The following is a 23,163-nucleotide window of genomic DNA, read 5'->3' on the forward strand; positions in this document are numbered from 1 at the left end:
TTGGAACCTCCTTCTAGCTGAAACTACAAAGTGTTTCAATAGTGAACGCTATGAGGCATGGATTTAAAAAGTTCAAAACATGACATATTCAAGGTAGGCCAGCATAGACACAATGCAAGTGTCCGAGGTTGTAGCGTCTGAGAGCTGTGTCGCCAGCACATGACAACCGGTTAGCCTGACAAGTAGGGTGAGGACGTGAACTCTCGCAGCTTGGCTTACCTGTGTTGTACAGCTTACCTACATTGCATCTACCCTAATATTTACCTGTGTGACGCACATGCAGTGCAGCTGTCGGTCGGTACTGCCCATCTTGATCTATATACCTTTCACAGGACACCATTAACCGGCTACTTCAACCATTTATTCTAGCTCACTAGATGTGTACCCGGTCTGTCAAGTTTTCAGGAAAGAAATTGAACATACAAGAGTATTTACTCGGTCTCCTAAACCACTCACATACCCCAATGTATGGCAGCCTAGCATCCTGCCTACCAAAGATTTAATATCGGTTTAGGATCCATTATGTGTACCATGAAAAGCATAATTGCAGTCAGTATAAGCACACGTTACTGTACCTATATTTGTGTATCAGTTTAAGCACCCTCGTAAAGTATCCACATTTGTGTATTAGTTTAAGCACATTTGTAAAGTACCCCAATTTGTGTCAGTTGCATACTTGCATCAGTTTGAGCACCCTTGTAATGTATCCATACTTGTATCAGTTTAAGCACCCCCATAAAGTATCCATATTTGTGTATTAGTTCAAGCACCCATATAAAGTATCCATATTTGCATCAGCTTAAGCACTTCTGCAAAGTATCCATATATGTATTAGGGGTGAAATGGTATATGGCGGTATTAGTAGAACCGTGGTAATTTGCCTTCGGTTTGGTATACCATGATGCAATCCAAAAAATCTGTATTTTCGGTTTTAGTACCATCATTTTATTAACCATTTTAAGCCTTTTCTAAAATGTCCAGAAATCGAATCACTTTGAAGTGGAACACTTTTTATGGATAGACAACTTCTTTGTTGCAGTGGTAGTTGCGACGCTTCGGTGTAGATCCTAACACCGTTATCAAGCAAAATGATCATCTACATCAAACGTATTTTTTCTTGATAATGGTGTTAGGATCTACAATCAAACGTCGATACCACCACTGCAACAAAGAAGTTGTTCATCATCATAAAAGCTTCTCCACCACATAAGGAATCGAATCACTTTGTCAAAATGCCATGCATTTCTTTTCTTTTAATGAATGATCAATCACTTTGGACCGAAATGGAAATCCGAAGGCATTTCTTTTCTTTTCTGTGCATGGTAAGATCACTGATTCACCCCTAATCTCATATACTGAAGAACCCTTGGATCCGAATCTGTATCAGGCCTTGTAAAGCAATTTGTATCAGTTTGAGCACACCTGTAAAGTAGATATTTGTATCAGTTTGAGCACACCTGTAAAGTATCCATATTTGTATCAGTTTAAGCACCCTTGTAAAGTATCCATATTTGTATCAGTTTGAGCACACCTGTAAAGTATCCATATTTGTATCAGTTTGAGCACACCTGTAAAGTATCCATATTTGTATCAGTTTGAGCACACCTGTAAAGTATCCATATTTGTATCAGTTTAAGCACCCTTGTAAAGTATCTATATTTGTATAAGTCTGAGCACACCTGTAAAGTATCCATATCTGTATCAGTTTAAGCACACCTGTAAAGTATCTATATTTGTATCAGTTTAAGCACACCTGTAAAGTATCCATATTTGTATCAGTTTATTTGTATCTATATTTGTATAAGTCTGAGCACACCTGTAAAGTATCCATATTTGTATCAGTTTAAGCACACCTGTATCAGTTTGAGCACACCTGTAAAGTATCCATATTTGCATCAGCATCAAAGTGAGTAAATGTACCCATATGTTTCTACCTATTTAAACACGTAAAGATGAAAAGGTTTAATAACTCCAGTGACCTTACCAGTATCAAGATTAATGATGTTCTGATAGATTCAATGCATTTCAGTCATGTTCAACAGTCAGCAAAAACTATAACATTGATATACCTTTGGACACCTGTCCTTCTGCCACTAAAAAGTAATATGTGTGGTGATAAGTTAAGGCAATGACCTGAGCGATTTGGAAAAAATAATTTAGTAAACAGATCTGGCAGTAATATCTTCATTAGTATGACACTGCATGCCATTACTCAGGTCACCAACACTGAGGCTCAAGGACACACAATTGCTGATGCATGTGGACAGGTAGGCATGAGACAGGCTTATCAATCTTGTACAGTCATGAAATCCAGTGAATTGCTCTGGCTTCAAATGCTATAACAGCCCTCGCATGGGAAAACTGTCAGTGATGGTACTGTGTCTGGTTGTTGGGTTGAATATGTAAGTAGTTGTGCTTGAGCAGACTAGCAGTATATAATATCCAGGACACCTGACGGGACAAAATAGGGCTACAAGGTCGAACAATCGCACACTGACCTCCTGTGACCTCACAGTAATCTACCTGGCTGGTTGCGTGTCCCAGCGCACCTGTCTTGACCAAACCACTGTCTGTTTTTCACCTATCTACACACAACGTTCATTAGCCTCATTTCATGTCTGAAGTAATCGGAGAACTTGAGCAAGTAACCTCAAAGACGCTTAAATATTTTGTTGGATCAGAATAAACTATAAAAATAACCTAAACAAACAACCTGGTCAATTCTGTACTAACGAAAGTAATTAATTTCTCAAACATGATGAGGCGTTTTTTTCCCCTGCACATGGAAGGGCATTCAGTATGTTGGTACTATTACACATAGTTAGGTAAGGAGATAATCGGGCTGTCTGGCTAGCTGGCCCCTACTCGTCCCATGTAAACACTGGAGGGCCACGACCATGTCTCGCTGATACTTGCTGATACGCAGACTATAAATTTCAGCACCCAAGCTGAGGTCACCTGTTCTCAATGTTGTCTGCAGATAAGGCGAGTGGACAGGTAAATGGAGAGAGAATATGCATTACAACCTCACTGCCCTGTATCGTGGACTACAGGTGAGGGTCCACATGGGGTAACTGGGGGGTCTGTATGGGGAGTGGACAGGTAAATGGAGAGAGAATATGCATTACAACCTCACTGCCCTGTATCGTGGACTACAGGTGAGGGTCCACATGGGGTAACTGGGGGGTCTGTATGGGGGCGAGTGGACAGGTATTTGGTGATTACTGCCTTGCCCTACTGTGTATTGGACTTCTGCTGGGGTCTATTTCGGATGGACTTGTGAGGGTCTGCATGGGTGGACTTTGAATTACTAGTATTTGAAACAAAATGAAGGCTGATCTTTTCAGATGACCGTAACGTAAATGAATGTTGATTGACTTCTAACTCCGTGAAATTACTTCACCTCTAACACAGCAGTCAGTAACAAGTCAAGTCTTGGCCAAACCTGTGATTGATAGCATGAGCACAGTCATTTCTAGTTGGCACTCGTTACAAGCAACAGTTAAATGGGACACCACAATTGTATCACAAAAAGAAATTGTAGCTAAGATAATATTATCACATGACAATGAGTGAATGGGTGAGTTTAGTTTTACGTCGCGCTCAGCAATATTCAAGCTATATGGCGGTAGTCTGTAAATAATCGAGTCTGGACCAGACAATAAAGGGATCAACAACATGAGCATCGATCTGTGCAATTGGGAACCAATGACATGTGTCAACCAAGTCAGGAAGCCTGACCACCCGATCCCGTTAGTCGCCTCTTACCACATGACAATGAACGTAAGAGTGAGTGAGTTGGGTTTTACGCCGCTTTTATCATTATAATGGCGGGGGGACACCAGAAACGGATTTCACACATTGAAGCCATGTGGGGAATCGAACCCGGGCCTTCAGCGTGATGAGCAAGCGCATTGACAACTAGGCTACCGCCCCTGACCGTAATCATAACTGAACTCTATGAACCAAGGCTTCGTTATGTGAGTGCTTATAACATCATATCACACAAAAGCAAGCATTGTTCCTTACACACACACATGCTTCCATTTTAATATTACAGAAATGGTATGACATCACCATTTACAGGAAGCGTCAAGTACTATTCTTACTGACTGAGAAACCCACCAACTCACGAAGTACTGATCTGTGGCAAGCAGAAGAACCTACGGTCCTAAACCGAAGTCTTGCAAAGGCAAATGTCAATCACACCAAGTGAAATAATTAGAAACATTAGATAAAAGCACCATAACGTTTTCCTGGTGTGACAGTTTGAGAATTTTGTGGCTATGTAAAGCCTCTATCTAACAATATGGGGTTAGAAGAAACATTAAAATGTTGGGGTGAACACGAGGAAGATGGAGAGGGACGTTAACAAGCAATCCGATAATGGAGGCAGGCCGGATGACAAGGAGATGCAGATCCTGGAACTAGTAGGGATTGGGCAGCTTAGCACTGACACTGCATGCACAGTGGCCGGAAAACAGGTCCAGAAATGACAACATGTAACTCAATTGATTAGCAGATTAATCACGAGGCTTTTAAGGAAAACAATCAATTTTTGTAGAAGACTTCGAAGACGAGGTAATTTTCATAAACAAATTTGGAATTATTATCAATTTTGTCTTTTAAAATATAATTTAGAGGGAAAGAACAAGAGAATGAGTGTTTATATCACTTGTAGCAATATTCCAGCGGTATCACAAAGGGATCACCTCATGTACTTTAGTTGAATTCAGTCCAGTTTTTCAGCACGACAAACTAAACATTTTGACCATGCGCTACTGAACCTAGCCTCGAGAACAAAAGATTAAAAAGCTGGGGTTTCTGAGTGGGGATCTAGTCATGAGAGATGTTGGGCCAATTACTGATATACAAATATATTATTTAGTGTTTAGATATTGTAATCTGTAGGTCTTGCCAGCATGTTTGTTCAGTGCAAACCGTTAACATTCAGAAGATCAATTGTATACTGATATAACCATAGTTCATTATCTACAACTGTGCATCGCCCAAGGCAATCACAGGAGCCCACAACACTGATCTCAGCTGAAGCATGTGTCAGTGATTTTTTCCAAGATACGTAACTTCTGTGAGGACATTCTGAAAGATCATAACTAAAGTTAGAAGATGGCTCCAGGTCATTTGGGGTGACGATCAGTCAGTACCAAAGAAACTCGACTGAACTGAAACCAAGTGCTGTCGTGCGGTTTCTAGGACACTAAGCAGTCACGAGGTCACATCTGATACGTATAAACTGGTCATGGCGTAAAGTGGTTCGTCCTAAATCGAGTGACCGCTCCTTATCACATTGTCCAATATGGCACAACATCTGAAAGCCGTGTCACACCCGATTACCTGGGGTCAAGCACCCCGCAACAAGCCCCATTCAGCTGATGGTCAAATACATTAGCCAAGATAATCAGGTCTTATGGCCGACTCCGGGGGTTAAGTCAAGTGGAAGGTGACTCCCTGGTTCCATTGTTCATCTCGGACAATCGCCCAACAGTGGACAACAGCCCAAGGCTACTGGCAAATGAGACTGGATTAAATTGTATTGTTGACAGGCCCAAGAAACAAGATGGTGTGGAGGTCATTTTGGGTAGTGTAATCCTTCGCCTTCAGATACCACCATACCAGGACCTTTATTTATTCATTAAAACACATCCCATAGGATTTAAAAGACGACATGTGGTTTATGGAATATTGGCCCAGGGTCCTAAATCCTGACATTTCATTGAGAGCCCAGCACAGAAATACATCTCATTTGTTGTAAGACAAATTGCAAAGGGAGCAATTTCTTGAGGCAATCAGAACAATTTAATCAATTACATAAACCTCAGCAGCAATGCATAGTTTCTAAGTTTGAGAGACAAATAAAGAATTCAATACTTTTCCTGTTGACAGATCATTTAAAATCAGGTCTATTGACACACAATGCTTAGTGTATGCTGACAGCATTCTGCAAAGAAACTTAGGATAACAGTCTGACTAGTTTTAAGGTGAAAGTAAATAATCCACAGTAGACTTAATTAACAAAATGATTGGACATACTTACATCTTATCTTCTTTTTCAAAATACAAGAAATGATATTTGACATATTATAAATTTCTAAAAAATAAGTATGATCATCTCTAATTGTCACACACTTTGTACAAATCATTCCCCACGGTTATTCGAGTGTGAGGTGAAGAAGAGGAAAGATGGAGTGGAAGAGTGGAGCTCAGATAAGAGATTTTTGTTTTCATTAAGTGACAGGATATCATTTTCACTCACTGTTTCCAAACAAATAAGCATGGCAACACATATTTTTCACAACTTGTTCTTTTCAGAACATAAGCATGTCCAGCAAACAATATACCTTAACCTGACTGAGAATTAATTTTGACCGGTATTTTCTGGAACAAATTCCTTTCAAACAACAGCCCATTCCTTCTTCAAAGAATATCAAATGGTCAATCCTATAACTTGTTTGGGGCAAATTTCAAAAGCTTCAGAGCATCAAACGACTGATTCATTCTTCATTTCATGAGATTTTATTGTATTCTTGCAAATTAAGTGTAACGTCTTCACAATGTTCATCTCAATCACAATGGTTAAAGGGTAAAATCTGCCCAAGAAACTACACAACTAAGACAATCTGAGAAAGGTCTTTGCATGTAGTCAGATACATTGCCACACACATTACACACAGCCTAACACACATTACACACAACCTACACATGGCCTTCACACACATCCTACATTACACACAGCCTACACACACCATACACACATCACACAGCCTACACATGGCCTACAAACAACCTACACCCATACACACACATGGCCTACACAGACATTACACACAATCTACACATTACACACGACCTACACACAGCCTACACACTGTATCATATCTACCAGGAATGCCTCAATACAAACATCAATCACACAAAACTTGTAAAGAATTTAGAATATTTCAAATGGGACTATTACTCTTACGACGTGTTCACTTGTGAAAATTTACCTGCACGAACTATGATCCTAAAAGCCAAAAGGACAGGTTAATGTTCAAAGTGAGCTTACATAAATGACATTAAGTGCACAAACCACCTAAAGATAGACCATCTTTAGAATATCATGCTTCTCATTGCCAAATACCACATTCAACAATTAGATCACAAACGAAATGATTAAGCATCCACATTCTTTAGTAAGCTTGATCCAGGTTGACAATACAGAAATTCAGCTGTCATCTATATGCAAATCGTAAAGATAATTTTGATGCAAGCCATCGGACAGACAACCTTTTAGCGGCTTTTAATTGATGACAGTTACAACAAGCAACTTTTGCCTAATCAAGGGAGTGCATCAAACTAGGTGCTGTGTGATCCGGCTTCTTAGTTGTCATAAATATTTCAACTTATGAACCTTTACTTTTTTGTTTCCTTTCTGAATGTGCTTTGATACATTAACGCATGACTGTAGCGAGTGTATTTTATGTCCTGTATGACTAAGATGAGATATGTGTCAGTATATCCATTCAGAAGTTGTCAAAATCTTACACGACTTTCAACCGAAGTTGATGAAGTGGGAAGCAAGTAACATGAATTTGTCAATCTTTCATAATGCAGCTGTCTTCAACATGTTTCATGGAAACGTCCATGTTTCTAATATTATTTTAAAAGAACTAAATATATCCATTCATGGATACTTGAACATGAAAGAGAAAATCTAACATCCATCAGATTGTTTTGCGAAAAGGTAAAGTTAAACCAAATTCCAATGTGAGATGTCTAAGGTTCGTGACTTCATTAGCTCTGCAACATTTTTGCAATATGACTTCCAAATGTTTAGATAATAATAAATTTGCATAAATATCATTAATATAGTGATTATTAAAAAAAGGCACCTTAAGGTTAAAACCCCCAGGTCAACTGAATTAAAACAACTGTTAGAGCACGACTATTTTGTCTCCTATCCAGTATTAACATAGTGATGTTAGTTGACAACCACCACAATTTGACATAGTCTCAAGTTGGGCCAATATTGATTGTATATTTGCACCAGGATGTGCATTTCAAAATGCGAGTCACTAAAGAGCGACATGTAGTGCCAAAGACAAAGGGTACATCTCGCAGGTATCATGCAGAGATGGCTCACAGAATTCTCACAGATTCCTTGAATCCCTTTCAAAGATATAATGATCAGAACAATGTCACTTACAAATTTTTGGTGCTAATCTTCTATAAATTTACCTGCTACAAGTAGGTTGGCTAGACTAACACTTAGTCTCTGAACATATATAAATTCTGATGAAAGCAAATAGTTCTATTTAAATCAAGAAGATCAAGCAAGATAGTAGATTAAGATCTTGAACCTGAGGAAATTTAGACTAGTTTTATTTAGGGATTTTGCATCGTAGAAAGAGGATGACGGAAGGAAAAAGTAGGTTGTCCGCACAAACCATTGTGTGTAATAACTGAAATGGAGTCAGAGGTGCAGAGCAATTTTAACAATTAAACAGGCCTCAGTGGACCAACCTGCATATAATGTCCATGAAACAGAGACAATTAAGAAAACAGTGATTATCTGTAACACTGTTAATGTTGTGTGGATGGCTCTACCAGCTTCCTCAGCTACAGATGATATAGAGAGCTGCAACGGAGGCGCCATCACCAAATCTGCCACAACTTTGATGATGCTGTCATATCCCATGAATATGGATACAACAAGTACCAAATATCAGAACTGCATACTTGACTACATCACATGTCATCAATCACAATTCTATGCAAAAAATAATTAGATCACAGTGACACTGAATAATTTATGAATGCATAGAATAAGAGCAATTAGATTTCATTTATATATTTCAGAATTGAAGCAGAAATGATTCTTAACTTCAATGAAATATTGAAATATTCAACATCAATGAAAATTAAGATTAATTTTTTTTGTACATTTAGAGATTTCACCTGATGTCTTTTGATGTAAGAAGACCCAATGAGAGATTCTATTTATCGCTCAAAATAATTTTTCTACTTTCTTTTGTTTGAAAACAGTAACATTACTGACTTGAGAGTAAAAAGTACAATAACCAGTGTCAGTGGCAGATTTGTGATGTCGTTTGATTGTGACATGGTAACAAATGACGTCACAATGCTGTGCAAAGTATTGTAATGCTATGATATCTTTTTACAGCGATATCTATCTAGAGGTATTTCTTGATTTCACCAAAATGATATATCCTGTCAGAAGCTGGTTTTAGATGACAAATCACATTCTTCAGCAAAACAAACTGTAATAAAGTCAGCAAAAACAAACCTTCTATCATGAGTCATCTTCATCGGAAAGAGATAAATAACTCACAAATCACATGGGCCTAAACTTGCACCTTGCACACATGAAGAAACGTCCAAGCGCAGCTGGTTTGGTCTAACTATGCATTACCATGAGAGATCATGAATTAATTCATAACCAAAAACATAAAAAAGGTACAAGGACAATTTGTTTCCACAGAGTCAGGATGATATGCAAATACTGCATACTTTCCAAGGTTATTGACATGAGGTCTCAAGAGACTACAGTTTAATTAACCTCTGTTAACCAAACACGTAAGTGGATCTAGTTGTTTCTCTCACAACTGTGTAACACTTAAATGTCACTTTTTGTGTGCAACCAAGCATGTGAGCAAGACCATACTGCACAGTTCCATAAAGAGAGCTGCTGTCCGAAATAACAGGGAAACACAGACACAAATAATCGAACATACGATCAGAAAAACTTGAACATTACCACACCCCACCCTGTATGTAAAACATGCAAAGAAGAAATATATTCAGCCCTTTGGCTTGAAGACATCCATCCAGCTTAACACAGTAACATATACTAGTTTACCTACATACATTTACAATATTTAGTGGGAGCTTGACTACAGGACGGATTTATGATGGGTTTCATCTTCTGGCAGCCTGAAATAGCATCAACATCAGCAGTGGAGGAGGCATGAACAGCAGTTGGTGTGTGGGTCCCTTGCCTCGTTCTCAGAGGTGAGTCGCTGCCACGCTCCGCTATACTCTGGTGTTAACAGCTTGACACTCACCAGTTTTTATATCACACGTGGTAGTTATTATGCAGACTTAGCCAAAACCTTGTGGCTGCTAACATTCCATCTTCAAGACCATGCAGCTCATACACTGTTACAGGGCAAAGCTGTAACAACATTCCACACTTTGCTACCCCTAGGATATACCAGACTACTGGCCATAGATGTTCATCACACACTGAAGCAGTAATAACATTCTGCATATCCCATACCCAGGAACATGACAAGTCCAAGCTATCTAATTAGTTTTACAGATAAGGTAACAATGCCTGTTTGGAGAAGCTGGAGGCTTGAAACCATGGTTACTTACTGAAAGGACATAGTGAGTTTAGTGCCAAAGCCAGCAAAATGCAACACATATGGCATCCTAACAAGATTGATCTGGACCAGGTAAACCAGTGGCGGGTCAAAGCCTGGATAAAGGTTTTTATTTTGTTTGTTGTTCAACGCCACACTCAACCATATTCCAGCTATATGGTGGCTGTCTGTTATAATCGAGTCTGGACCAGACAATCCAGTGATAAACATCATGAGCATTGATCTACACAATTGGGATACGATGACCTATGTCAACCAAGTCAGTGAACCTGACCATCCGATCCCGTTAGTGGCCTCTTAGGACAAGCATGGGATCTGAAGACCAATTCTAACCCAGATCTTCCCCATTAGGGAAGTCTGATATATAGGGACCGATCTGAGATGAATATCCTCATGGTTCACTGTAACGATTTGGTGGTTAAGTTGTTAAAGGACTGAGGAACACAGGTCTATCTGACTCAGTAATTTCATATTAATCTCCATGGAGACAATAGTATGTGGGGGTTAAAAATGTCAAAGATTTACCAACATTTGAAAGAGTAACAATGCTAAAGCAATTACAGAATCTCCATCACACGAAATGGCTGTTTCCAAGCCAGTCAATTGATTGCTTATACACGGCCTAGTGTTATTACTACTAAGTGCTATTACCATCATAAATTATGTATTGCTGTCATTTCTTTAGATCATTACTGGGCTATTTACTAAGTAAATTACGGAATCTAATCATGTAGAAAAAAAACAGAGTTCACTTTCAGTTTTGGTATCTCATGTATAGGTAACAATGCAAAGTTTAGAACTTAGTGAGCATCTCGAACCCAATATGTGCTCCATCCTTACAACCACTGCAACCAGTGGTGAAAGGGACGAAGTCATACAGAGTCTGAGTTGTTCTGAGTGAGTGAGTGAGTTTAGTTTTACATCACACACAGCAATATTCCAGCTATATGGCGTCTGTCTGTAAATAATCAAGTCTGGACCAGACAATCCAGTGATCAACAGCATGAGCATCAGTCTATGCAACAGGGTTACCAAGTCAGCAAGCCTGATCACCCGATCACGTCAGTCGCCTCTTATGACAAGCATGGGTTACTGAAGATCAATTCTTACACCCGGATCTTCATGGGTCTGTGTTGCTTCAGAAAAATCTATTAATTAAACCTGGTGTAGACAAACCAAAGATGTTCAGTAACAATGGCCAACAGTGACGAATCCTAATGGTTATGGAACTAAATTTACATCTCCGACATGTCCAAGTTGTGAACATTTTTCACGACAAAGGTAGTAAGAATGAGCGAACACTCACCTGATAACGTTGTGTTGGATTCTGCATCCACAACCTGTTTGGGCATCAGAGGTACTCTCTCTTTCGCCTCGTCTCTTGTATCGTCTTCGTCTGTAACCATGTGCTGGAGGGGCGGCGGCGGTTTGTCATCAAAGTTGAGGTCTTTCTGTGAGTCCAATGAGGGGCGGGGCGAGGGGCGACTCTCAATCGACTCTTTGCGAGTGATTGGGGCGGAAATGCTGGGCCGTTTAGAGCCAATGCATGCCAAGGCTGCAGTTTCGGAGTCTGCATCGTCTTCGTCAAAGTCGACACCATCAAGCAAGTCGATGTTCTCCTTGTTGCAGCGCCGGACCTTGTGGCGGATGAAGCGCAGGATATCCCGGAGAGGGAAGTTCGCCTGGCAGTCTCCGCACACCAGCAGGTCATTCTCCTGTTCCACTGCAACACAGACACAAACACATCCTCAGTATAAACTCAGAAACAAACACATCTCAAATACTGAAAACAAGTTCACAGATGATATTAGACTAATGCTTAGTCTCTGAATATATATAATTTTGATAGTAACAAACAAGCCCATTTAAATTGAAAAGGAGCCCTAGGGAGACCAGAGATCCCTGAACCTGAGGAAATCTAGACTTGCTTTATTTAGGGCTTTAGCACTGCAGATAGGGCTAGGCAGTAGGGAAAATAATGTGGTTCAGGTACTGTGAGACAGACTAAGATCATATTGAAAGTGAACTGGAACCCACAAATACCAATAAAAAAAGTAACTTAAGGAAGCAACAATTCAAAATTGTGAAAAATATCTGCACAATATGTTTCTTTATAGCTTACAATTTGTGAAGCCCATTTCTGGTGTACCCCGCCTGATATTGCTGGAATACGCTAAACATGGCGTAAAGCCATACTCAGTCAGTCAGTATAGTTTACAGTCTCATCACACAGGGTTCATCACAACCATATCAACATGTCACCTATCATGCAATACATCATGTTCTTCCGGAACTCAACAATACATAGTTCCTTAGATCACTATATGGCAACAATCAATTTATCTATCTCACTCATAGCTGCCAAGTTAACACTCACTTCCAACCCAAAACACCCGACACTTCTACATCCTTTACCTAATCTACATGGACTAATTATTCAACCTACCCAGTAAGCTGTTATCAGACCTGGTTAAAAAATCATCAGCATTTTACCAAAAGAGAAAAAATATCAATAAACATGATATTATTTCCTTGGAATATTTCACATTATTTTTAGGACGAGACCAAAATAAAGCATATCTAAGTTTTCTAGGATGAAAAAAAAATGATGTTATGTGACACAGCGTTTTATCTATTTACCTTGAGCTATTCCTGAAATGTGAGCCAATGTCCCTATCATAGTGCGTCCTAGGTGACCGTATCTCCAATGCCAGTATCTGCCATCTCTAACACTGGGTATCCGTAACAGTGTCCTGAGTGTCAGGTCAAGCCCACACCGTTGTCACTCATTAAATAGGACCACAGACAATTAATCCTATCATCATCTTCATCATCCCTTCAACACACAAATCACTGCTAACAAGTCTAAGTGAGGATCCTCTATCAACCACCGGTCTCTGCTGACCTCACATTAAATAAATAACCTCAGGGAGACGGAAGATTGATCACCATTGGTCAGTTTCAAACCACATCTCATATTCATAAACCAGTGTCCACTGTGGTCGGAGCCCACACTGACCATCTGCCTAAGTGGCCTAACATCCAGCTTGAGGCTTCTGAGTGGACAGCACATTCATATTCAGTACGGCTGACCTTAATACTCCCGAACTGACCCTGAACGGTCAGGCTGGCCTGAGCGCAAGGGAGTGAGGCAGTGATCACTGACCGACATATCTGGTATCGCTTAGCCTCTATCTGGTTATCGGCCCAATCCTCTCCACCCTTGGACACTGGTTGATTAACATCCGACAGGGCCCGACCACTTTATTGGTTTTTAAAGCCTTTACTTTAGCGCTGACCAATAGGATGGCCAGGTGGTGACCAAATCGAACTGACCGATATACATTAAATGGCCAGCATTTGCATGGGTCAGTGGCGAGGAAGGTAATGCTGTAGGGGCCACTGCAGGTAGTGTATTCAGCTTATTGGATTAACTGTCATAAAAAAGCTGACACAGTTAGTGACCAATGGCTCTCTCGGGAGATATACAGCTTGTTCATGCTCAGGTCATAAATGGGAGTTATGATGCATATCAAATGACAGCTGGACATCGAGCAGTTGTTTGGAAAGCTAAAAATACTTCCTAAGGCTAATAGGATTATTCACTGGCCCTCATACACTCAGGATATCAGGTCAAATTTAGCATATAAAACACTGAAAGGAACCACATAATAATGGGAGATTTTCTGAGAAAAGCTTCAGCAATGATTTGTGAATATCCTGAATCTTGAAATTAACCTCCAACTCTGAATTAAGCTCTGACACTGAATTAAAGGACTTTCATTAGTTTGAAAATAAAAAGACTTACAGAAATTCATTCCCTCATCATTTTCGGCATTTAAAAAAAAAAGTAGGCATTTAAAAAAACAAACATCACAAAAGTTAATGAAAAAAAAGTAGGCATTTCAAAATATTGAGACAAAACAAACATCAGTTGTAAAAGTTAATGAAAATCAGCTGTGCAATTTTCAAAATATTGAGACAAAAGTCAATCCAGAAGCTCAGTGTAGTTGTAGTTGTAGTTGTCAACAGCATGTAGATGTAGTTGAAAGATGTAGTTGTAGATGACCACCCGATCCCATTAGTCGCCTCTTAGACAAGATAGTCGCCTTTTATGGTAGATGTAGTTGTGAAGACCTATTCAATCAAAGGTGACAACTGACACTGAACAACACAGAGCATCAAGATCCTTTGCCATTCGTACACCTGGATATACTCAAGGTGGACAAAACCCCATTACCTTGTTGATCTAATTAGCTAATCAATTGTATGTTGAATAACAAGTAGTACTAGTTTGAGCAGAATGGCAAGCTCTTACAATGATGTAAATTATTGATAGGTTCCGTGTTGTCTCTTTCTATCCCTCATAACAAGCTGTTTTTGCCTTGTTTAACTGCCACCAACACATATCCAATATGATTCAAATACACTTAAGTAGTTGCTATAAGCTTGCAACTAGTGCTATGGATAACTACAAGATTCAGATACCCTTATAAACTTGCTGTTGTAGGCTAACAACTTATACTAAAGTCAACTACAAGATTCAGATACCCTTATAAACTTGCTGTTGTAGGCTAACAACTTATACTAAAGTCAACTACAAGATTCAGAGATACCTTATACTAAAGTACTACAAGAAATTTGCTGTTGTAGGCTAACAACTTATACTAAAGTCAACTACAAGATTCAGATACCCTTATAAACTTGCTGTTGTAGGCTAACAACTTATACTAAAGTCAACTACAAGATTCAGATACCCTTACAAATTTGCTGTTGTAGGCTAACAACTTATACTAAAGTCAACTACAAGATTCAGATACCCTTACAAATTTGCTGTTGTAGGCTAACAACTTATACTAAAGTCAACTACAAGATTCAGATACCCTTATAAATTTGCTGCTGTATGCTAACAACTAATTTTATGGCCAACTACAAGATTTTAATACCGTTCTAAAGTGCTGATGTCAGCTTACAACCAAAGCTACAGTCAACAACAAGATTTAAATACCCTTTTAAAGTGCTGATGTCAGCTAACAACCAAAGATATTGCCAACTACAAGATTCAAACAGCCTTCAACTTTTCCACCTTTCCTGCGATCATTCCATCTCATGTGATAAGCGATAATGAACAGCAGGCCATGGCTCTTTATTACAAAAGTTAAGGTTTTGAGTTTATGACACGTAGTTTCAAAGCATATCATGATTCACATCAGATACGATTTTGAGTAACACTATCAGCCTCAGCTTCTCAAATTGGACCACATATGAACTCCACTTATGAACTTGACAAGAAAACACTTAAACCATAACTACTCAACCTTTTAATTCTAATCAACCCAAGATATTAAAACTTTCACCTGCACACAAAATTCTATAGATATTGAAGAAAATGAGGTCAGTTTGATCTTTTGTGTCAGTACAATTAAGCAATACAGATTCAGCACATGACAAAAGTGTCAGCTCCAACATTCCATCCATCATGGAAATATATCAATTAATAAGGCCATAATGACTGCAGTATATGGATCATTTCTGACCTATGTTGTATTCACCGCGGCAGCTTGGCAACATGAATACCAACACTAAGGTAGATAATCTCCCACACCTGCTGAAGAATACGATCACATATTCCCAATAGCACTGTTCATTGGGCTTGTTGGAAACCAGCCAATGGTCAGCATAATTCTGACCCATTTAATAAATAGGACTCACACCGATGACCTAGTATATATACAATGATAATATCCCAGTCTGGATCTAACTGCTATTATTACTGTCCCAGTAGGATCAATGGCTAGTCATTGGGGGAGCATGGCCACATTGTGTTTACTAATGTAACTATTGATTGTTGCATTTCCCAATCAGTGAAACTAGTAATTACAGTGTCATTTTCTGCATGAGATATGACAGAGCTGGTATTAAAGGAGAAACAGCAGCCATTAGGTGTTTTTTCCTTCTTGATAATCAACGCTGTTGGGGGAAAATACATGTTATATTGATACACATGTCACTGTTATTCACAGCAAATGTGACAGCATGTGACAAATGTTCATAAATTCCTAGTGAACAGAACATAATACATATATTTGAAATGGTGGTTCTACAGTAATATTTTTCTCAGCATAACTGACCACAAATCTAAAGCTTATCAAATTGTATTCGTATTCATGCTAATTTGAACAAACCTTGCCTTAGGAAATAATGTGAAATTACAACCCACTATTTTCAATATTTTAATAAAAGGATTTTAATGTTGAAATTATTATAAAGAAAGATGTAAATTACTAAATTGAAAAACCTTTGGAACATTGGAAAAGCCTTAGTTATTTACTTTCAATATATTACAACTTATGGATTATGGGAAACCGAAAAACGAAACCTTGCCCAAATTTTTAAATGACTGATTTACAAATACATTTTCATCAACCCCAAATCTTTGCTTTTATTTCCATCAAGTCTGAATACGTTTGTGTCAAGGTTTACCTCTGGCAGAAAACAAGTTTATTTTGAATCAGTAAAGGGTCTAACCCTCTTTAAGAAAATCCCACTATCCCTAACAAATGGCCGTAACTGTTAATCAATGCTGTCAATGTTGATAAGCAGTTCACTTGATCCCCGTCTTCATAGCCCAGCCGCTGTACAGCCTGATAGATAGAACCATGGTGCCTTCTGTGCAGATGATGGTAAGACCTACTGCCAACTGTGCCATGTGTTAGAGGTATGTTTCCTCTCTCCTTCATCTGACCACTAACTGGTCACTCACCTGTCAATCATTACAGACAGGTAGATGTTATTGCCAAACACACGAGATTTTCCCTCCGGCAGTTGACCTATTTCTGTTTGAGAAGAAAAACATAAGGCCAAGATCCTATACTCAGAGGAACACCATGAGTACTTCTCCACCGCATTGTAACAAACAGTAACTCCTATAAATGTGGGGCGGTGGAGTAGATAGTGGTTAAAGCGTTTGCTCATCATGCTGAAGACCCGGGTTTGATTCCTCACAAGGGTACAATGTGTAAAGTTCATTCTGGTGTCCTCCACTCCCCCCCCACCATATTGCTGGAATATTGCTAAAAGCGGCGTAAAATTAAACTCACTCTTATAGAATGTAAGCTATCCATCAGTAAAATGAAAATGGGTTTGAATTTTTAGTTGCTCAAATGAAACTGATTGACCAAAGTTCAAGAAAAAGCAATTTCAAAAGACACAAAAAAGTCTTTCATTAAAAATGTCCATTAATAACAAATTTCATAACTGATTGGACATTCAGATAAGAACGGCTGTGTTTGCAATTTGTTTATCGGCAAACATTAACGGCTACTAACTCCCCATGGCATGGGCAGAAGCAATTAATAATTCTTTTCTTTCATTTCCGACCTTTTTGTTATGGCTAAAAAGTACGGATTGTTTTGTCAACAGGTGGCTTGCATGGTCAGCGGGTGACCAGTACAAACAGACAATTAGAGAGCAGGGTGCGAAGGCAGCTCATTCTGGTGGTCATTTGTCTTAAGTTTCTGTTGGGCAGCAAACACAGTCCATTCACCACTTAATTGTCCATACTATTCCCTGGTCGATAGCAAACTGTCAGAACGTTTCGCAGCCTCATTCCCACCACTGTCCCCAACAAGTGGTCAAGCCGTGGCCACAGAAGTTGGCTGTGTCCGGTCACTGCAGCTATTGTGACGGCTATTGTTACTGCTTTTGTATTGTCACTTCCGTGCTGACACTGCATCACCTGGACCGACCTCTGACCTTAACAGTGTTCAACCCCAGGCAACCAATGGACTGAGGAACATTAATCGCCGCAGCAAAAAATCATGTGACCCTTACTAATTTTTATTTTTCTTAACCACCTGGCAAGCTGGTTCAATAGAGGGTTGGTCTTAAAAAACTGGACACCTGTCATCGATGGCTACCTAGACGAGGGCCGTGGTCAGTCCGTGGTCAGTATGACAAACAATGCGAGTTGAGATTTAATAAGCCCCTTCTTTATTAACCGTGAACAGTATCAGCCTTGTGTGGGAGGGTCAGTCATGCCACGCAGGATAATATACACTGAAATAATTCTTTGTTTGTGGAAAACTACCTTGTAAGCGTGGGAACTGACCAAGAAATACAGCTGATGGTTTCACAAAATTACATGCCAAAATTTTTTTAAGTGGCAAACATGTTCTTTTAACATTCCTACCAAATGCAAAAATATCTAATTGCTGTAATTTCAGCAAAGTTTTCGCTAAAGATTGAACCAAAAAATTATAACTTGTTAAACGACCATAATTTTCAATGGACCTGTAATCAGAACAAATAACATTTATATCTTTAGACCTAATGAAGCCATACACATACATAAATAACAATCTTTTGATCTATGTCCTTTCCAGCTGAATCAATGAATCACTGAATTATTGAAATCTTACATTTGTAGAAGCATTATTTTTTTCAAACACTTTCATTTTTATGCAGCTCCAAATACACCATCATTCAGAAACAAGAATACATCGAGAAGTATCGTAAATACATAATAGACCAATATTCCTAAAGATTCAGCTTTACTTTAAGATATTCCATTATTTGAAATGAACAGTGTAGACGTTTGAATCATATTTGAAATTATCTTAAATGCCTTCTCTTCTAAAAAGTAGTTTCTAAGCAATAATAAATTGATGTAAATTGCCTCTACTCTCCATACCCGATTCCAAGACAATTGACCCGATGGAAGAACATAGGTAAGCCAGTCACACATACATATTTAATAAATGCTTAAGTATGTCACTTTGTGTTGAAATTCTGTTGAAATAGGACTTTGCCATGAGACCTTATACATTTAAATGAACAAAACAAAAAGTAAGATTGCTAGAATGTGGAACAGAGGTCAAGTCCTCGAATTACATTGTTATGGATGGCAAGCTTACCACACAAATGGTCCAAATGAAAAGGTTAAGGACTGTCAGAAAGCTATTTGATCCTACATAGGTTTTTAAATAATTCCATCTGAGTAACAACATAACTATATTTGTAAACTACTTAAAAATACATTTAAAAATGTTATGGTTACTGAAATAAAAAGGTTTATCAGAGCAGTGAGAACTCTTGAAAGGAACATCTATGGTTTCACTAAGACGTGTCGGTACAGGATTCAGATGTATCAAACACAGCTGAAGGTCTCTATATTAAATATCTAGAACAGAAAAATAACATTTATGTCACTTCTGAACCTTGGTGACAATAAATGTTGCTGCTCCGGCTGTTCGAACTTGATGATGACCAAAGGATCTTTCCTTCAAATACATCATGTGTGCGATAAGACAATTGTCCTCAAGCAAACCATGTGTCATAATCGCCACCTATCACACCCAGTATTCAAACCCCTCAGGACAACAGGCTTTGAAAGGACAGCATATTATATTTAAAAATGGAAAAGTAGTTCCTTTTAGTCATTCAAGCATCATTAAGATTGTGGAAAGAACAGCACACAGAAAACTTCACAGACCCATATTCAAAGAAACTTTCCACCATTTCAAACAACTTTTATCCCTATCTATGCTCCATAAAACAATTTAAATTGTGGTGTGAATTCCGAGACACGGTTTTCGACATCCCAACTCCGGTGACCCAGAGAACAAAGAAGTCATGTAGATAAAGAGGCTAGAAACTTTGAGCTTATTGCTGTCTGGAAGTTCCGCTTGAGGACACCAGGAGAAACTGAAGCCAGTTGGACAACCCGTCTATGGGTATTAAATATAGACATGGCTAACCTCTATACCTCTATTGAGTCAAACATTAATGTTCCTTTTGTGTCATGTCATGTGTCCTTGTGGTTTGTCAAGATTGCCACTAGGTCAGGTTTTACTGGGGTATCAGCTCGGTAACCCTGAAGCCCTCTCCCGGAAACTCAAGCTGGGAACACAACTGAATAACATGGATCGCCTTCAAACCAAATGTCCAGTTATTATGAAACTTTATATTAAAGTTACTACGATTATTGCAATAAATTTTTAAAAGCATATTTAAAAAAATTCCTAGTTAATTCGATGAATATTTAATTATTATTCATAATCCATGTCACAATAGTGACACAAAGTAATAACATCTTAGTATTTTATCTTAAACTGGGATAACTGTACATAACAATTTCACACTCATAAACACATTTCATCATGAGAAAAATTGTAAATATTATTTCCTCCAGTTTGATTTGAAATTCAGCCTTTCACATTAACAACATTTTGTTCCAGATCTATGAAAACACCTTCAACTTAATAAAATTTAAATAAAATGTTTGTACATCCGTCTGATGCTTCGCCAAGTGGATGAGACTACACCTTGGAAGTGATGAGGTAGTATCCTATGAAATAACACTGGAAGATACGGCATATATTCCCAGTTGTCAGCTGTCCTGTCTGTGATACCTCAAGGTTGAGGAACAAATCCATTCCTCTTCTAGTCTGACTATCTTGTCATGTTTCCACAAACAGTTTCTGTAAAATATGGCTTGTCTAATCCCCACAACTGTCCATGAACACCACACGTTAACTACATTGTTGTCACATTAGACTACTTTACCTATTAGGATTTTCATAAAACTTTCTATATTGTCACACGTAACTAAGCCATAGACATCAATAACCATAATAAATGCAAACATAACTTTTGAAATTTCAAACTAAACTTAAATCCAGAGCACAGGAAGTATCACAGTAAACTGTTATAATGAACTAAAATTAGTTGTCCAATTGGGTTCATTTTAATCATAATTTATTGTATGTCTGAATTAACCTCTTTAACTTGAAAATAATTTTTTAAATATTTTCAATCAAAATTGATTATATAATTGAAATGACATTCTGAAAAAACAAAGTTCAAAAAGTAAATTCAAATAAAAATTGTCAACAACAGAATGAACATATTTCAAATGTACTGATTCTAAGTCGATAAAGTTTTAGACTATTTCAAAGAAAAAATGACTACTTGGATGTGTGCTATGGCAACTTACTGTTTCTCAGCCAGTCCAGGACCTTGTTCCTGATAATCACACCACACATCTTTCCATAGCAAAGTCAATCTCAAAACTGACCACCGTTTTTTGCTGCACGTTTCATGTACTTTTCCCATAAAAGATATGGTGAAAAGCCCGAGGATTCTGGTCACATGACAAATACAGCTGACCACCAGAGGTCACTTTCTTTCATGGCTCGGTGGACATGCTCGGGACACAGGTGGTCAGGAGAATAACAGGTGAAGGGGGAATTTATTACCCCTGTAATTTGGAACCCTCTGGCTTAGACACAACCATTCAATTATACTGAAACTAATGTGCTTGGCTTATGTTTTGTCCATGAGGACAAATTGTCATGAGAAACAGATGACTTTAAACCAATCTTTAAGAATTACTGGATATTATGTTCCAGATTTAACACCCATGAAAAAAGCCTCACAAAACCAAATAAGCTTAAAATTTGAAAGTAACCAAAACATTTGCTTTTTTACATCTTTGTAAATTGCACTGTTTCTTTGACAATAAATAACATTTAAGCAACCGTTTTGATTTTGACTGACCAAACCTCTTAACTACCCTACCTAGGACCAATTTTCACAGGCAACACTTTTCATGTACACCTTGAATTTAGCCTGTGTGACCTCTGTAAGGTCAACCAATTGTTGTGGACTGACTGAGTGACCACGGTTGACCACTCCAAAGGTAATGGTCAAGGAAAAACTACTTCATTAAAATTTGATTAGCCCATTCACAGCGTGAAAGCTTAGCCGGGCTTGTCCGGACCATGACCGGTCACTGCTGGACCTTGGTCAAGCAACAGGACACGGCCAACTGTTGACTTTTCGATTCACATTAAACTAATACAACAGGTTTGAATGTTAACATGTTTATTTTATGTTTGAAATCATTTCTGAAACAATTTCCATGAAAAGCTGGCAGCAAGAAGCCAGGAATAGACTTGAAGACTGCAGCCAGAAAGTCCAGCACTGACGAGGATGGGGAAGAAATGATTCAGGTCCATCTCAGCAAACTCTTGTCACTACAATCTCCTCTAAGGGGATTGCTTGGCAAGGCAATGCTGTGATGAATGTGTCAATAATACTCATGATTAGTGAACACTTACACCAGGGAGGCCGAGGTAAAGGTGTATATGAAGACCTGGACTGGTCCATCCAAGAGATGAGCTTATGTCCCATTTATCAAGCACTTCGGACAAATACTAGAATTTGTTCATCAACACAGATAGAGCAAATACTTTGTTGCAGAGCTATTAAAACAAAAAGGATGCATAACATCCACTTCTTAGATGAATGACAACAAAATTCACACAAAGCCCTGACCAGTGTCTCCATCCAACACAACAAGTACATGGCAACATGAACTTCCTTTTGTTTGTTTGTTTGTTGTAGTTTTTGTAAAGCCACACTCAGCAATATTCAGCTATATGACGGCAGTCTGCAAATAATCGAGTCTGCGTTAACCTGCAAATCAGTGAGGCTGACCACCAAATCCTGTTAGTTGCCTCTTGCAATTAGCATGGGTTGCGGAAGACCAATTTCAAACCCGATGTTTTAGTTCTTTTTGTTGTGGTTATGTTATCCAAAAAGTATTAACAAAATGTTCTCAAACTAATCATACTTATGTTATGTATATTGCATGAAAATTTAACTTTTTCTACACACATTATACATCTTTGCAACGTAAGTCTTGATAATGGCAAAATATGTAATGTTAGGTGTAAAAACATACTGCTTTGAT

General features: G+C 38.5%; 1 protein-coding gene and 1 long non-coding RNA gene across 2 annotated transcripts in view; one reads left to right on the forward strand and one right to left on the reverse strand.

Annotated features, from left to right (window-relative positions):
• The window catches only part of LOC124289834 (B-cell lymphoma/leukemia 11A-like), a 71,196-nt gene that overhangs the window by 19,895 nt on the left and 28,138 nt on the right, over positions 1-23,163 (reverse strand). Inside the window, 1 exon segment of the mRNA XM_046726510.1 lies at positions 11,713-12,129. Coding sequence (XP_046582466.1) covers positions 11,713-12,129 — 417 coding nt within the window.
• On the forward strand, positions 838-7,542 carry LOC124289835. The gene is made up of 3 exons (XR_006901771.1): positions 838-975; positions 4,017-4,020; positions 7,531-7,542. It is a non-coding gene; the product is annotated as an uncharacterized LOC124289835 (long non-coding RNA).

Source organism: Haliotis rubra, unplaced genomic scaffold (genome assembly GCF_003918875.1).
Source record: "Haliotis rubra isolate DU_JTF1 unplaced genomic scaffold, ASM391887v1 Scf45, whole genome shotgun sequence".
In the NCBI taxonomy this organism is placed as follows: domain Eukaryota; kingdom Metazoa; phylum Mollusca; class Gastropoda; order Lepetellida; family Haliotidae; genus Haliotis; species Haliotis rubra.